The sequence below is a fragment of the Oncorhynchus masou genome, chromosome 32, assembly GCF_036934945.1.
Source record: "Oncorhynchus masou masou isolate Uvic2021 chromosome 32, UVic_Omas_1.1, whole genome shotgun sequence".
NCBI classification, from domain to species: Eukaryota; Metazoa; Chordata; class Actinopteri; order Salmoniformes; family Salmonidae; genus Oncorhynchus; species Oncorhynchus masou.
The window spans coordinates 28,830,258-28,847,083 of NC_088243.1; the positions used below are offsets into that span (position 1 = coordinate 28,830,258).

The window sequence follows — 16,826 nt, forward strand, 5'->3', positions numbered from 1 at the left end:
TCCTCACAGCTTCTACTTTAAATAAAGTCGCTGTCTACTCAGTGGGTGCTGAAATAAAGGTCACATAATTTAGCGAATGAAACTTTAATACAAAAAAGCGCTCGAAAGTTTTTTGAGGAAAACCATTGAACATGCTTCACTTCAGAGAATACTATTTGTTCCTGCGGTAAATACCTAAAAAAAAATCAATGCACCGGGTGGGGAGAGTTCGTACTATAATGGATGGGATGGTCTTAAAAGCAGTGCCAGTGCAAACCTCAATCCGGCATGCTGAGCGAGCTCAATCAAGTGCACATACAAGAGGACCTCCCCTCTCCTCCGTTGCTGGGAGTGACAGGACATTTGCTGCTCAAGCAACAAGCTTAGTGTTGATATCTAAGCTCTAATTTACCTAGCTAGCTAACTAGCTACCTCTTCATTAATTTTAGCAGTTAAGACAAAATGGAGATACCTATGGATCCCTTGTTTCTTGCATGGAGCTACTTTAGAAGACGGAAGTTCCAATCATGTTCCAATATTTGTTCGAAGATATTGGAGGACAGTCCATACGACCAGGTAATTATGAACTGAACTTGCTAGTTATTTTAGTTCCGCTAGCCAGCTCCAAGCATTAATCCAATTTAACTAGCAGTAGCAAGCTAATGTTGATAGCATGCTTGCAAAATCTGCCATTGCTTGCTTGCTGGCTAACTAGCTGTTTTGCTAGCACATGGTTAGCTAGCTAGATAGTATTGGTTGCAAGAAAAAACTACTTTTTAACTAGCTAGCTAGCCTAGCTATCATGTATGGCAAATTTAGAACTTAGCTAGTGCCCCGCTGTCAATTTCATCTTACTTTTAGTTAATCTAGCTACTCCTAGCTTCCTTTTTTCTTGAAATGTGCTTTCTATAATGTATGCATCAAATCTGTATTCACCTCTTCTCTCATAATTTCACTCACTGCTGTATTAAAAGGAACCTGACTCCTCATCATATATCTCTGAGGTAACCTCTTCCTTGCCATGCTGATTCTAACCTGGCATGTTGAAAAACAAATAGAATGGATAGCTAAATTAATGAAATATCTGTAGTACATCTGTACTGGAGTTCCATACCTTGTAACATCACATTGTAAAATAAGTTCTGAATCACTGTGAATATACCTTCTAAACACACCTGTTACTTCTTTGACAGGCTGCATGGAGTCTGAAGACCCGTGCTCTGACAGAGATGGTGTACATTGATGAGGTGGAGGTGGACCAGGAGGGGATCGCTGAGATGTTGCTGGATGAGAGCTCCATCGCTCAGGTTGCTCGTAAGTCTGAACTCTGAACTGTCCCAGAGGGCCAAGAGTTTTTTTTCCTGGTCAGGCCAATTGGTCAGGAAAAACTCTTGACCATACCCACAGTACAGCCTACTGAATCTCCGTCTGTCTCAATCACAAAAATCTATTACCATTCTGATCTGGTAAAATCTGTCCAAGATGTTCTCAGCTGTTTGAATGTACTGTAATGAGGCTTTCTTTCAGGCCCTGGGACATCACTGAGGCTTCCAGGAACAAGCCATGGAGGTGGACCTACTCCAGCCATCAGGTATGTGACATTTTAGAATTCACAACTATCTTGTATGTGTTAGGTAAGTATCCCAAAGCATTTCCCCTACTGAAATTGTGTAATTATTGTAACAATGTTTCTGAAATTGAGTCGTGGGGTGCATTATGTTCCTTGAAAAGCATCAGATTCGTTCTGAATCTGAACTGAGCTTTTTTGTCCTGAATCTAGGCCCATGACCCAATCGGGACGTCCTATCACAGGGTTTGTGAGGCCCAGTACCCAATCTGGCAGACCAGGGACGATGGAACAAGCCATCAGGACCCCTCGCACGGCACACACTGCCCGTCCTGTCACTAGTGCGTCTGGGAGATTTGTCCGGCTGGGAACAGCCTCCATGTTGACCAATCCTGAGGGACCATTTATAAACTTATCTAGACTCAACTTAGCTAAATATGCCCAGAAGCCCAATTTATCCAAGGTAAGAGTATTTTTATGAATGTAAGGCAATGAACATGGTCTCTCCAAAAATATTTTTGTCATTGTACTTGTATTTATTCGGGTTCAATACATGTTATGACAATTTCTGTGGGGTTTTTTTTCTGCCCCCAGACCTTATTTGAGTACATCTTCCATCATGAAAATGATGTTAAAAATGTGAGTTACCAATACAGATATACACTGAGTTTACAAAACATTAGGAACACCTGCTCTTTCCATGACAGACTGACCAGGTGAATCAAGATGAAAGCTAGGATCACCTATTGATGTCACTTGTTAAATCCACTCAATATTAGTGTGTGTCTTTGGCTTTCCATGTTGCTTTTGTTTGTAAGTTTCACTCTAAAGCCATTTGTACCTTTTTGTTTGTGTACAGGCTTTAGACCTGGCTGCTCTGGCCACTGAGAATGCTCAGTTCAAAGACTGGTGGTGGAAAGTCCAGCTGGGGAAATGCTACTACAGGTAAAGCTTTAGATAATTACTTAGATCTTATACAACTGTTATTATACTACCACTACAATTCTACTACATTGTGACTGCTTTCATTGACAGACTTGGTTTACACCGGGAATCAGAAAAACAGTTCCGATCTGCTCTCAATCATCAGGAGGTGGTGGACACGTACCTCTATCTGGCCAAGGTAACAACATACAACCTACAATGTCCCTAACACTGTAAATACTGTGTAGCTACAAGTGTAAAACCACTGTGTGTACAGTATGGATTAACCATGACACGAGGCTTCTCCGTAGCAGATAGCACGTGGTGCGTCACTCAACGGCGAGTTGTTTCTATAAGTCAAAATAGGTTTTTGTTTTTTATCAAATGTATTTATATAGCCCTTCTTACATCAGCTGATATCTCAAAGTGCTGTACAGAAACCCAGCCTAAAACTCCAAACTGCAAGCAATGCAGGTGGAGAAGCACGGTGGCTAGGAAAAACTCCCTAGGCCAAAACCTAGGAAGAAACCTAGAGAGGAACCAGGCTATGAGGGGTGGCCAGTCCTCTTCTGGCTGTGCCGGGTGGAGATTATAACAGAACATGGCCAAGATGTTCAAATGTTCAGAAATGACCAGCATGGGCAAATAATAATAATCACAGTGATTGTCGAGGGTGCAACAGGTCAGCACCTCAGGAGTAAATGTCAGTTGGCTTTTCATAGCCGATCATTGAGAGTATCTCTACCGCTCCTGCAGTCTCTAGAGAGTTGAAAACAGCAGGTCTGGGACAGGTAGCACGTCCGATGAACAGGTCAGGGTTCCATAGCCGCAGGCAGAACATCGATCTACAGTGATCTACTACCCTATATTTGTCACAAATTATATAAAAATACTTATTGTTCTGTTTTGCCACTAAAACAGGTGTATCAGCGGCTTGATCAGCCTATAACTGCACTGAACCTCTTCAAGCAAGGTCTGGACCACTTTCCTGGGGAGGTCACTCTCTTAACAGGAATTGCTCGCATTCACGAGGCATGTGACATGATTCCTTTTTTGTTGTTTGTTTGTGAAGTGTTCTCTTGCTTTAAGAAAGCACCGGTTGAAATCGGCATGTCAGATGTGTAATCTGAAATGATCAGCTGATTGCCCTGGAATTTGGAGCCTAATTGTTTTGCATCGATAGTAGCTATTGAATAATTCTACTGTCAATTGAGAGAACAGATGCAGGTTGATCAGGAGGTCCAAAATCTGTCTTTAATAGTATCTGTTATCTGCGTCTCTCACAGGAGATGAATAACATCACCTCAGCCACAGAGTACTACAAAGACGTCCTGAAGCAGGACAACACTCACGTTGAGGCGATCGCCTGCATAGGCAGCAATCACTTCTACACGGACCAGCCTGAGGTCGCCTTGCGCTTTTACAGGTTAGTCTCACACACACACATACCACTCCCTTTAATTCCCTCATTTTACTCTGATTATTATGGCTATGCCAGTGTGATATTAAAGAATGTTAATCATGTCAGTGAATACACATGCCTTGTGTGGTTGCGTTGACTTTACAGTTGTTTTTCCCTCTAACCCTCCCTTCCTGTAGACGGCTGCTGCAGATGGGAGTATATAATTGCCAGCTGTACAACAACCTTGGACTGTGCTGCTTCTATGCCCAGCAGTATGACATGACCCTCTCCTCCTTCGAGAGGGCTCTGGCCCTAGTGGCCAACGATGAGGAGCAGGCTGACGTCTGGTACAACATTGGACACGTAGCTGTGGTGCGTTAGCGTTAGCACACACAGATGTTATTGTTACTGCATGAAGTTACTCTACAGCACCCTCTTCTGTATGCCAACTGGTTTCTCTTGGACAGGATCCAAACTCTGGCTGCGTGCTTAGAACATATAGCATGCTATCACTTCTTCACATTTCTGTTTATGTTACATGCATCTTATGTTTCTCCCCACAGGGAATAGGAGACCTGACTCTGGCATACCAGTGTTTTAAACTGGCCTTGGCCTTCAACAACGACCATGCTGAGGCCTATAATAACCTGGCGGTGCTGGAGCTACGCAAGGGACACATTGAGCAGGTGAGTGAACTGGGGTTTCTAGATCTTAAAATATATCATATTGATCAAATGTTAGTTTTGGTAAAAGAATTGAGAGAGTAAATCTGTTTATAAATGACATACCTTCTTTCCAACTGGTGGAAGCTTCTTCCAGGCTTGCTCTTGTAAGGCATTATACCCAGTGGTTATCTTTCATATAGTACAACACGTTATGTAAAAATGTCTTTAGGAACATCTACAGTAGTCGACTGTTTATGCTGTTTTGATATAGTCTAATTCAGAATGGTTGTTTTTGATTTCCTCCTTTTTCTCACAGTCCAAAGCTTTCCTCCAGACCGCTGCATCACTCGCCCCTCACATGTATGAACCACACTTTAACTACTCCACTCTGTCAGACAAGGTAACGAGACACTTCATCAGCACTTTTTAATCCATTTAACTATTGACATTCAGCCTGCACATTCATAGCATTGTTTTAAATTAAAAGGACAGACCGTTTTTAGTCATGAGGGATCATATTAATTGATGTGCTGTTGTCTTCTGCTGTGTCCAGATTGGAGATCTGCAGAGTAGCTATACTGCTGCCCAGAGGTCAGAGGATGCCTTCCCTGAGCATGTAGATACCCAAGAGATTTTGAAACACCTGCGCCAGCACTTTTCTGTGCTGTGAGCTACTGACCAACACACCTGACCTGAAAGTCCAGTCTGCCTGTGCGATAGCTCACTTGTCATAGTGTTGCTATTAAACAACAGTGACTGGCCTCCTCATGTAATGGTTAGACATCTTCACGATCTACAGACATATTTTTCCTGCAGGGACACAACTGTTACTTGATAGTGACATTATACAGGCTAAGTGATACCAAGGGCAATCTGGCTTGGGCAACTCACTGCACATAAATTATTGTAAAACAGTAGTTTACAACTGCCTAGCCCAATGTAGGTCTTAAGTGTTTTATGTGCTTGTTTTTCTCTTCAATGGTTGGTTCACAGGCTTGTAGAATAGTGTAAGGTACTTTTAAGCACTGATTAGTAAATGTACATAGTAAAGTATGAACATGGAAGAAACAAATATTTATAGTAAATGTATTTATACGACTATCTTTTTATAGTGTATTTTTGTACTACCATTCCTCTTGCCACAATTGTTACGCGGAGTGGAACAGGGGAACCCAAGAGCAGACTCAGATGAGGAGACTGGGATGAAGTAACCAAGGTATTTATTGAAACATAGGGAGATGGAGTGCAGGTCAGGGGAAGCTCTTGCAGGTTGCTGGAAAACAAATGCGGAGGCTGAGGCTAGAGCGAGGGGAGTTGAGACAGGGTGAGCAGGTCCGGAGGGGAATCCAGGACAGAGTAGCAGGATGACGAGATGTTGGACTGGAGACGGACCAGAGTCAGAGCAGGCATAATGAGCAGAGATTACGATCTGGCAGTGAGGAAGCGGCAGGACTGAGTATTTGTAGAGGTCTTGATTATGAAACAGGTTGCAGCTGGTGGGGATCTGCTCTGACTCCAGCACACCTGTCTCCGCCCACACAATCACACACACACACGGAGAGGGAGAGAGCACTGGGGAGGTGGTGGCAGGTCAAGGAGACACTGGATGAGCACTAGAGGGCGTGGCAGGAGCAGATGTGACAACAATTTGTAGTCTTGTTTGTTTTTGATTGATTACTCGTTATAATCAAAGATACAGAACTCATTCATTTCTATGTGTTTAACTTTACAGTATGACAATTTATTTCAACAGATACAACTCCAATGCTATGTACAACTTCAATTTACATTTGATTCCAATGCCTATTATTTTCAATGTATGTATTTACTTAATTAAATAATGGACATTTTACAGTAATTTATAAGCCTTCCTTGATTGCATTTCACTTGTACAAGTAGCATCATTCCAGAACTTCATGGGATTTATTTTGATGGCCGCAGAGTCCTCCATTCCATAGTGGTCATTGGGCTCTCCGTCTTCCCAGTACCATTTTAAACCAAGTTAAAGGTTACTTTCTAGACGTTCTGGTATTCTCCTGAATGATAATGGTACAGTGTCACAGGCAGTGGAAACATTTAACCAAGAACTGCTTAACATGTTGGTCTATACAAATACATAGAATATCATACATGATTAAACCTGTATCCAGTCCAATGACTTGTGCAGCTCTTACCCCTGAGTCAGATCAGTCCCATCAAGCCATGTCCAGGTCCCCTCTGTATCCTCTTCCTCCTTCAGTCCAATCCAGAACCCTTTTTATGTGCATGGGTTCGGAGTTAAACTGCACTGTGTGCATCAACTTATAAATGCCTGAGCAAACAAACACAACAAGGGAGGAAAGAAGGTTATTTAATCAGTGTCCAAAATTCAGTTACCAATCTTTCTCTTATAGTGCTCTCAAACCATTACAATGTAAAGGGGCCTACTCCATGGAGAAGAGCACTTACAGTATTCCACATAGAGACACATTGCATAGAACTGATGGAAATGTTGGGGGAGGGGGTTCTACTAAGCTAACATATGGAATTGTTTTTACATGGTCATGGATAATTTAGCTATTTGATTTTGAATTTTAGGACCCCTGTAGTTATATATATATGGAAAAACAAACAGTCAAAGAAGAAATCATAAGGAATAGGGTTTTTGAAGTGTGAGATATTTAAGAAAGCTCAGGAAATACTGTACATATTTTTTGGGGGGCACATTAAACCCTCTTTTTGTTGGCACAAAACTACTTCCATACGTTCATGAATTTGTTTAACCAGTACGGGGTTACTTTCGGACAACACTTGTGGAGAAGACCCTCGTGAGAGTCCGCTTTCCACAGTGTGGTCATATTAGTTTGTAGGACAAACCGTATCGTTCGGACGCTGCAGTCATTTTTTGAGAAGACAGATTTTTGGGATGTCTCCTGGTCTGGCAAACAGCGCTGTAGATCTGCCGTTTTCCATTGCAGGTGTGGAAGGCAGACCTTGGCGTATACGGTGGACTCAGACTCACCCCATACAACAACAAAACATATCTCCAGCTTAAAGAGACGAGTCAATCGACTCCTAAGAATTTACATTCATCAACGTCTGTTCTACATACAACATTGCATAGCATACAAAAGAGTCCCAAAAGTCTCACCAACTTCAGTGACGCTGGACTGCAATGCCACCTTCTGTTCCTGAAGGCTTTCAACCTGCCTCTGCAACTCCATGCCAGTGTGTTTGGCACTCCCTAGCTGTCTGCTGGTTTTGTTCACCTTTTGGAGCTCTCGCAACCTGGTCTCAGAGCATTTCGTATTCTGTACCTAAAACCGGGGCACTCCATTTAGAATGATATGTTAAATTTAGCATGGTTTCATAAGACAGATGGTTACTTACGGCAAAAAAGAAAGGAGGATGGTTAATCGAGGTGGGTGGATAACGCGAACATCAAGCAAGCCATAAGTTGCAAGTTTGAATCTCTAATTAGCAACATTGCTACTACTTAGCATGTTAGCTAACCCTTCCCCTAACCTTAACCCTTTTAGCTAACCCTAACCTTAACCATAGCCCCTAAACCCTAGCCTAGCTAACGCTAGCGAGATGCTACCATTAGCCACCTAGATAGAATTTGTAACATACAGTGTACCATACGTTTAGCAAATTCGTAACATATTGCACATTTTGAAAATCCATAACATTGTAATTTTTACAAATTGTAACATATCATGCAAAATGGATGATGAACATCCACAAAATAATACATACTGTAGCGACCCGCACACACATCTGTGTGTTAGGCTATTAGTTAGTTGTCATGTACTTACCAGCACCCAGTGTTCGCGGGGTCCGCCATGCCAATCAACTTGCTATCTGCCAATCACGGGAATGCCTGGAATGTTCTGATGCCGGGCATCCTGGTGTTTGGCGGAGTGGCGTGGAGGGGGGCTGGGCAGGGGGATGGAGCATTGGAAGTTAAGACCAGGTTTAGCCATTGTTCTCTCTCTTACGTCTGGCCTTCACAAGAGAAGGTCACGGTTGTTTTATAGGGGTATCCTTTGTTTATTTGGTGTGGGCTACAGCCAAACAGTAGCCTGTGTGAGGTTGGGTTAATGAACCGTAAATTCTTACACTCAATCCTCTGTCTGGACAATTGTTTCTTTATGATCTAGTTAGGTCATTACAATACCATATGAAATGTAACATATCAAACTAAATGGGATGTCTCAGATTTACATACAGAATAGTATGAAATTCTCTTAGACCAGGTTGCAACCTGTCAGGACCTCCTCTTTGTCATGGATCATATTGCTGTGGGTAGCTCTGAGTTGCTCCAGCTCACTGCTGCTCTGTGTCAAGTTCTGATATAGTGGACTGTAATTCTCACTGACTTTGCTGTCTGTGGGGACCACAGACAGACCAGGAGACATCCCAAAAATCTGTCTTCTCAAAAAATGACTGCAGCGTCCGAACGATACGGTTTGTCCTACAAACTAATATGACCACACTGTGGAAAGCGGACTCTCACGAGGGTCTTCTCCACAAGTGTTGTCCGAAAGTAACCCCGTACTGGTTAAACAAATTCATGAACGTATGGAAGTAGTTTTGTGCCAACAAAAAGAGTGTTTAATGTGCCCCCCAAAAAATATGTACAGTATTTCCTGAGCTTTCTTAAATATCTCACACTTCAAAAACTCTATTCCTTATGATTTCTTCTTTGACTGTTTGTTTTTCCATATATATATATATATATATAACTACAGGGGTCCTAAAATTCAAAATCAAATAGCTAAATTATCCATGACCATGTAAAAACAATTCCATATGTTAGCTTAGTAGAACCCCCTCCCCCAACATTTCCATCAGTTCTATGCAATGTGTCTCTATGTGGAATACTGTAAGTGCTCTTCTCCATGGAGTAGGCCCCTTTACATTGTAATGGTTTGAGAGCACTATAAGAGAAAGATTGGTAACTGAATTTTGGATACTGATTAAATAACCTTCGTTCCTCCCTTGTTGTGTTTGTTTGCTCAGGCATTTATAAGTTGATGCACACAGTGCAGTTTAACTCCGAACCCATGCACATAAAAAGGGTTCTGGATTGGACTGAAGGAGGAAGAGGATACAGAGGGGACCTGGACATGGCTTGATGGGACTGATCTGACTCAGGGGTAAGAGCTGCACAAGTCATTGGACTGGATACAGGTTTAATCATGTATGATATTCTATGTATTTGTATAGACCAACATGTTAAGCAGTTCTTGGTTAAATGTTAAGGTTATGGTTAAGGTTAGGGTTATGATAAAGGACACTAGTCACATTGGACCCCCAGACCAATATCAATGACCAGTAGAAGAGCACTGAGCATGCCCAGACTCACTGCAACCAATCAGTAGAGTCGAGAACTCTGCCCATCTCTCACCATGAACATGGACACTGACAAGGGACAATTTTATCAAGTATTACCGCAATAATATTTGGGTTAATCCACTGGATTTTTGTGACATACCTGTATTCAGAATTTCATTCTCAAATCTACAATCTGTCAAAAGCCTCCTGGATTGATATTTTAAATGAGAGCAGTTAGTCTCTTGATTTTCGGAAAAGGTCACGTTTTCCTTGCGGTACCTTGTTGTTGGGTCTTGTCTGTTATGGAGAGGATGTCCACCTGTACTGAAATCATCCTGACATCATGTTCCCTTGAATCCCTTAAACAGATCTTCTGATATGTCAGAATTCTCCATTGACTTGTCTGTCTGCTGTCTGACAATATTGAACTAAAACAACTGTCTACTCATTCTCTCTGCCTGTGGATGATTTGTTTAGTCATTGCCCCATGTCAATGCTTCATGTGAATACTGTGAATCCATTGGTGGTTTGAGTGGAGGGAGGTGTGTGTGTGTGACAGAAATATCCTCAAACAGCCAGTGATGTATTATAATTGCCCAATATTAATTTAATTTACTTTTGTTATAAACATTTTCATTTAACATGTAGTGTCTGCACCGATTTGTAAGTCGCTCTGGATAAGAGCGTCTGCCAAATGACTTAAATGTAAATGTAAATGTGTCTTTGCATATGACAACACTCATGAGACAAATTATTCCAACTTTAATTCCTAGGCTGCCTTTGCTTTCATTTCACATATCCATTTCAGTGCATATCTACATGGGGCATCGTTCCAAGTCTTCATGGCATCCCAACTCGCCTTGGGATGGTTTTTGGAGTAAATGGCTGCACAGTCCTCGTTATTCATATCGTCGTTAGGCTCCCCATCTGCCCAGTATCTTGAACAAAGGTCAAGGTACATTTTTATACAATTTGTCTATCTCCATACCATGCCACAGCAGATAGGTTAAACTTATGTTAATCAGAGTCTACATGGCTCTGATATTAATTAATAGGTAATAGGACAGTAGTAATAGTCAATGGTAATACTAGCTACTAAACAAACCAATTCAAATAACTTAGCTCTTACCCCTGAGTCAGTTTAGTCCCATCAAGCCATGCCCAGGTTCCCTCTTTATCCTCTTCCTCCTTCAGTCCAATCCAGAACCCTGTTAGGTGCCAGGATCCTGAGCTGTATCGTAATGCTTGTATTGCCTTATTGATAAACTCCTGAGCAGACACACACACCACACATACACAGAGAGAGAGAGTGTCAAACCTTTACCATGTAAAGGGGTCTATTGCATGGAGTGGGACATTAACATAATTCCACTTAGAGAGACATTCCATAGAACTGATGAGAATGCTAGAATGTTCTACTCAATCTATGCTAACCTGGTATGTACTGTATATTTTCTTTAACACATTGTGGAAGTTACACTATATTTAAAAATATATATATTTAACCTTCATTTAACTAGGCAAGTCAGTTAAGAACAAATTCTTATTTACAATGATGGCCTACCCAGGCCAAACCTGGACGATGCTGGGCCAATTGTGCGCCGCCCTATGGGACTCCCAATCACAGCCGGATGTGATGCAGCCTGGATTTGAATCAGGTACTGCAGTGACACGTCTTGCACTGAGATGCAGTGTCTTAGACCGCTGCGCCTATCGGGAGAAATACGGAATATATCCAAATAACTTACCTGCTTCTCTTCACTATTTATTATTGCCAGGTCAGCTCCTTTTTTAATGCAGCTATCTCTGCTTCTGTCCCACGTTTTCAGAGGAATGGAGTTCGACAAGGGAAAGTAGTAACACACCGAGTTGAGCAATTTCCATCCTGGCAAACAACGGCCACAGCTTTCCACTGTTATAAAATGAGATGGAAAACATTGAAACATTACTTTTGTTGTAACGTGACAGATGCAGGCCCCCATATAAGCATGCACTGCTGTTTCAGATCTCCAGAGTGGGATATTATCAAAGCAATTATTTTGTTATGAACATCTACCAATAATAAATTCATCAATGTCTCTTCTAGATACAATATTGCATAGCATACAAAAGACTGAGTCCCAAAAGTCTCACCAAATTCATTGACGCTGGACTGCAACGCCATCTTCTGTCCCTGAAGGCTTTCAACCTGCCTCTGTAACTCCATGCCAGTGTGTTTGGCACTCCCTAGCTGCCCGCTGGTTTTGTTCACCTTTTGGAGCTCTTTCTGCAACACTGTCAAGGCCTCCTCTTTGGCATGGATCATATTGCTGTGGGTGGCTCTGAGGTGCTCCAGCTCACTGCTGATATGTGTCAAGTTCTGATATAGTGGACCGTACTTCTCACTGACTTTGCTGTCTGTGGGGACCAAAGAGAGACCTAACATCACTAGAGGAAGAGGACAGAATTATTCATTTAATGATTTAAAGCAGAGTGAAATGATAAAGGACACTACTCACATTGGACCCCCAGACCAATGTCAACGACCAGTAGAAGAGCACTGAGCATGCCCAGACTCACTGCAACCAATCGATAGAATTGAAAACTCTGCCCATCTCTCACCATGAATATGGACACTGGACAAGGGACAATTTTATCAAGTATTACCACAATAAACTTTGGGTTAATCCACAGGATTTTTGTGACATACCTGTATTCAGAATTACATTCTCAAATCTACAATCTATCACCAAGCTCCTGGATTGATATTTTATAGGAGAGCAGATATTCTCTTGATTTTCTGAAAAAGGTCACTGTACCTTGTTGTTGGTCTTGTCTGTTAGGGAGAGGATGTCCATCTGTGCTGAAATCATCCTGACATATCAGCTCATTATATGTTCCCTTGAATCCTTTCAACAAATTTTTTGATATGTCAGAATTCTCCATTGACTTGTCTGTCTGCTGTCTGCCAATATTGAACTAAAACAACTGTCTACTCATTCTCTCTGCCTGTGGATGATTTGTTTAGTCATTGCCCCATGTCAATGCTTCATGTGAATACTGTGAAGCCATTGGTGGTTTGAGTGGAGGGAGGAGTGTTTGTGTGTGTGCGTCTCTGCTTGTGTGTGTGTGTGTGTGTGTGTGTGTGAGTGTGTATGACAGAAAGATCCTCAAACAATCAGAGATGTATTATAATTGCCCAATATTAATTTTATTTACTTTTGTTATAAACATTTTCATTTAACATGTAGTGTCTTTGTATATGACAACACTCATGAGACAAATTATTACAACTTTAATTCCTGGGCTGCCTTTGCTTTCATTTCACATATCCATTTCAGTGCATGTCTACATGGAGCATCGTTCCAAGTCTTCCTGGGATGGGTTTTGGAGTAAATGGCTGCACAGTCCTCAGCTTTCTTATAATCATTCGGCTCCCCATCTGCCCAGTACCTTGAACAAAGGTCAAGGTTCATTTTTAGACTATGTAATAGGTAATAAGACAGTAGTAATAGACAATGGTAACACTAGCTACTGAACAAACCAATTCCAATGACTTGTACAGTGCTTACCCCTGAGTCAGTTCAGTCCCATCCAGCCATGTCCAGCTCCCCTCTGTGTCCTCTTCTTCCTTCAGTCCAATCCAGAACCCTGTGTCGTACCTGACTATTGAACTGTATCTTAATGCTTGTATCGCCTTACTCATAAAGTCCTGAGAAAACACACACACACACACAAACAAACACAGACAATGAGAGAGAGTAATGCACAAACAAGCTGTTGAACTAGGTTGGTTAAATGATCAATAACGCCAAGTTTGGAACAGTACTCACTTTCCCAATACAATGCCCTCAGAGTCACACGAAATATGATAATAAACATCACGCTCCCAGTTACAGGAACAAGATCCGCACTGCCGGTCCATGCCTTACCTGCTTCTCCCAGCTATCTAACACAACCAGGTCAGCTCCATAACTTAAACAGTCTTTTCTGGCCTCTCCCCAGCTTCTAGACTCAATGGCATCAGAAATGGCAAAGTAGTAACATGTTGAGTTCAGCAGATCCCATCCTGGCAAACATAGGCCACAGCTTACCTCTGTAAAGACACATTGGATGTTTGTTTTTTGACTAGTCAGTAGATCAAATCCTAAATTGGGTGTCTCACAAAAAGTTATCTCACCAAGCGAAGATATTTGGGACTGCAGCTGCGTCTTGTCCTTGCGAAGGCTCTCAATCTGAGCCTGAAAGTTATCGTTGCTGGTCGTCTGTTGCTGTAATGCTATCTCTAGTTGGTGGAGGCTAGTGAGCTCTCTGTGTAACTTTCTCTGGGCCTCCTCTTTATCATGAATCACATTGTTCTGGACGGCTCTGAAGTGCTCCAGCTCACTGCTGATCTGTGTCAAATTCTGATATAGTGGAAGATGACTCTCACTGACTTTATTACCTGTGGGGATCAAAGAGGAACCCAATATCACTAGGGAGAAAAAAAAACACCTTTCGTAAACCAAGTAGTACGTTTACGTTTTTTCTATGTAAACAACAGGACAACTGCATTGACATGGACATTGAGAGTGAGAGATTACTATACTTAGTGTTGAGTCTTGTCTTTGGACATGGTTATACTCACAGTATACTCCCAGGACAATGGCAACAACCAGTAGAAGAGCACTAAGTGGCCCCAAACATATTGTAACCAATCGGTAATGTGGAAAACTGGGCCCATCTCGTACTGTGAATGTAGATACTGAAAGGGATCATTTCCGTCAGTATCAGAGTGTCGAGGTTATAAACAAGTTATAGACGGTCCACAAAATAGTAATGTTTTCACTGAACGACTTCAGTGAAACATTCTAGACAGCCTACTAAAAGGTATGATTTGCACAAACTGGATCAGGGTTACACTTTTAGAGATGGGCAGTGTCAAAGACCACATTGTCTCAAAGAGCTTTTCTAAAGCCAATTCAAAAACACACTAAAGCAAAAATGTACAGTCACATTACGCTGAAGACAAAGGTTAACACATTGACTTAATATCTAAATCCTATTATTTTATACTTGAAAAATGTGTTTGTTTATGGTACCTGGTTTCTGGCCTTGGCTATGATAGAAGGGAGCTTCATCTGTGTCAAACCCATTTTCGGTATATTTCTCGTAATTCTCCATTGAATTGTCTGCCCTGTTAAAAATGTTCCAGTCAGTGGGGATAGTCGTATCTCTCTGTGGAGTTTGTTCAAACATTGGACTGTGTCAATATAGTGTGTGTGTGTGTGTGTGTGTGTGTGTGTGTGTGTGTGTGTGTGTGTGTGTGTGTGTGTGTGTGTGTGTGTGTGTGTGTGTGTGTGTGTGTGTGTGTGTGTGTGTGTGTGTGTGTGTGTGTGTGTGCGTGTGTGAGTGTGTGGACGTGTCTATTTGCGCAATGACAGGATTGACTTCAGAGATACAGTGATTGTAGAAAGGGGTTACGTGATTTTGACAGTAGCTTACAGGCATCTCGGTGGCAAGTAAAATTCTATATTTCACATTAAAACACACCTACTGTAATATAAATACAGTATCAAAGCAAGTACTGTATTATTAGACTTTAAAAAAAAGTAAATGCTACCGTAATCGAAATTAATGAAATCCATTGATGGGAGAGGTTTGTATTCCACAGTATTTTATTGTAATTACAAGGGATTGTTGCAAGCAGGTTGGCTGCTAGGTAAAATGTTTACAAACATTAAAGCATATGAATGAATATTTGGTGTTTTATATCACTTGCACTTCTAGAGGCCATAACAAAGGCTTCCAAACTGGCAGCGGCTACAGTGAAAAACAGACCAAAAGGACATGGCGAAATGCTCAACCATTTACGGTTTAAGACTTGCTGCCTCTCCAATCTGTCTCCTATACATTTTAAATTGATGGGGCACTATAACCACATAGGAGTTAAATAAGTACAGCATTCTCATTAATGGGTGCAAAAAAATATAGCCTCTTACAAGGCACTTCTCAAAATATGTCAATGAGCCAGAAACAACAATACCATGCACCCACTAGTGCTCCAAAGGTTTTGGTGCGCTTCAAATGTACGGTATGGGAAATCAATTCAAATCACATTGTATTTGTCACATACACATGGTTAGCAGATGTTAATGCGAGTGAAGCGAAATGCTTGTGCTTCTAGTTCCGACGGTGCAATAATATCTAACAGGCAATCTAATAATTCCCTCAAAAACTACCTAATACACACATATCTAAAGGGGTGAATTAAAATATGTACATGTAAGTATATGGATGAGCGATGGCCGAGCGGCATAGGCAAGGTGAAATAGATGGTATAAAATATAGTATATACATGTGATATGAGTAATGCAAGATACACGTATGGCAACATTATTGAAGTGGCATTATTTAGAGTGGCATTGTATAAAGTGACTAGAGATCCATTTATTTAAGTGGCCAGTGATTGGGTCTCAATGTAGGCAGCAGCCTCTCTGAGTTAGTGATTGCTATTTAGCAGTCTAATGGCCTTAAGATAGAAGCTATTTTTCAGTCTCTCGGTCCCAGCTTTGATGCACCTGTACTGACCTCGCCTTCTGGATGATAGTGAGGTGAACAGGCTGTGGCTCAGGTGGTTGATGTCCTTGATGATCTTTTTGGCCTTTCTGTGACATCGGGTGCTGTAGGTGTCATGGAGGGCAGGTAGTTTGCCCCCGGTGATGCGTTGTGCAGACTGCACCATCCTCTGGAGAGCCTTGCGGTTGAGGGTGGTGCAGTTACCGTACCAGGCTGTGATACAGTCCGACAGGATGCTCTCAATTGTGCATCTGTAAAAGTTTTTCAGGGTTTTGGGTGACAAGCTGAATTTCTTCAGCCTCCTAAGGTTGAAGAGGTGCTGTTGTCTGTGTGGGTGGACAATTTCAGTTTGTCCGTGATGTGTACACTGAGGAACTTAAAACTTTCCACCTTCTCCACTGCTATCCCTTCAATGTGGATAAGGGGGTGCTCC

At 41.8% G+C, this 16,826-nt stretch overlaps 3 protein-coding genes across 6 annotated transcripts; 1 reads left to right on the forward strand and 2 right to left on the reverse strand.

The window, feature by feature from the left end:
- The first annotated feature begins 312 nt into the window (after positions 1-312).
- On the forward strand, positions 313-6,395 carry LOC135525863 (tetratricopeptide repeat protein 8-like). The gene is made up of 13 exons (XM_064953798.1): positions 313-555; positions 1,173-1,293; positions 1,507-1,570; positions 1,760-2,009; positions 2,141-2,185; positions 2,406-2,491; positions 2,582-2,669; positions 3,392-3,502; positions 3,757-3,896; positions 4,070-4,244; positions 4,436-4,558; positions 4,854-4,937; positions 5,091-6,395. The coding sequence occupies exons 1-13, from the start codon at positions 442-444 to the stop codon at positions 5,205-5,207; spliced, it is 1,518 nt and encodes a 505-aa protein (XP_064809870.1). The 5' UTR covers positions 313-441; the 3' UTR covers positions 5,208-6,395.
- A 4,205-nt stretch (positions 6,396-10,600) lies between these two features.
- LOC135525864 (C-type lectin domain family 4 member K-like) lies at positions 10,601-12,847 on the reverse strand. Of its 2 annotated transcripts, none has more exons than XM_064953800.1 (6): positions 12,655-12,847; positions 12,355-12,414; positions 11,990-12,253; positions 11,605-11,768; positions 10,986-11,125; positions 10,601-10,794 (listed from the first exon to the last, which is right to left on the reverse strand). In XM_064953800.1, exons 1-6 carry the CDS (start codon positions 12,779-12,781, stop codon positions 10,626-10,628), a joined length of 924 nt encoding a protein of 307 aa, XP_064809872.1. In that variant the 5' UTR covers positions 12,782-12,847; the 3' UTR covers positions 10,601-10,625. The 2 variants fall into 2 exon arrangements, with proteins under 2 accessions (XP_064809872.1, XP_064809871.1); XM_064953799.1 differs by having other exon boundaries at positions 12,355-12,471; positions 12,655-12,846.
- Positions 12,848-13,022: 175 nt separating this feature from the next.
- LOC135525865 (C-type lectin domain family 10 member A-like) lies at positions 13,023-15,054 on the reverse strand. 3 transcript variants are annotated; one of them, XM_064953802.1, is made up of 6 exons: positions 14,917-15,054; positions 14,463-14,579; positions 14,016-14,279; positions 13,768-13,931; positions 13,408-13,547; positions 13,023-13,288 (listed from the first exon to the last, which is right to left on the reverse strand). In XM_064953802.1, exons 1-6 carry the CDS (start codon positions 14,996-14,998, stop codon positions 13,123-13,125), a joined length of 933 nt encoding a protein of 310 aa, XP_064809874.1. In that variant the 5' UTR covers positions 14,999-15,054; the 3' UTR covers positions 13,023-13,122. The 3 variants fall into 3 exon arrangements, with proteins under 3 accessions (XP_064809874.1, XP_064809875.1, XP_064809873.1); XM_064953803.1 differs by having other exon boundaries at positions 13,023-13,277; positions 14,016-14,309; XM_064953801.1 differs by having other exon boundaries at positions 14,016-14,309.
- Between the last annotated feature and the right edge of the window lie 1,772 nt (positions 15,055-16,826).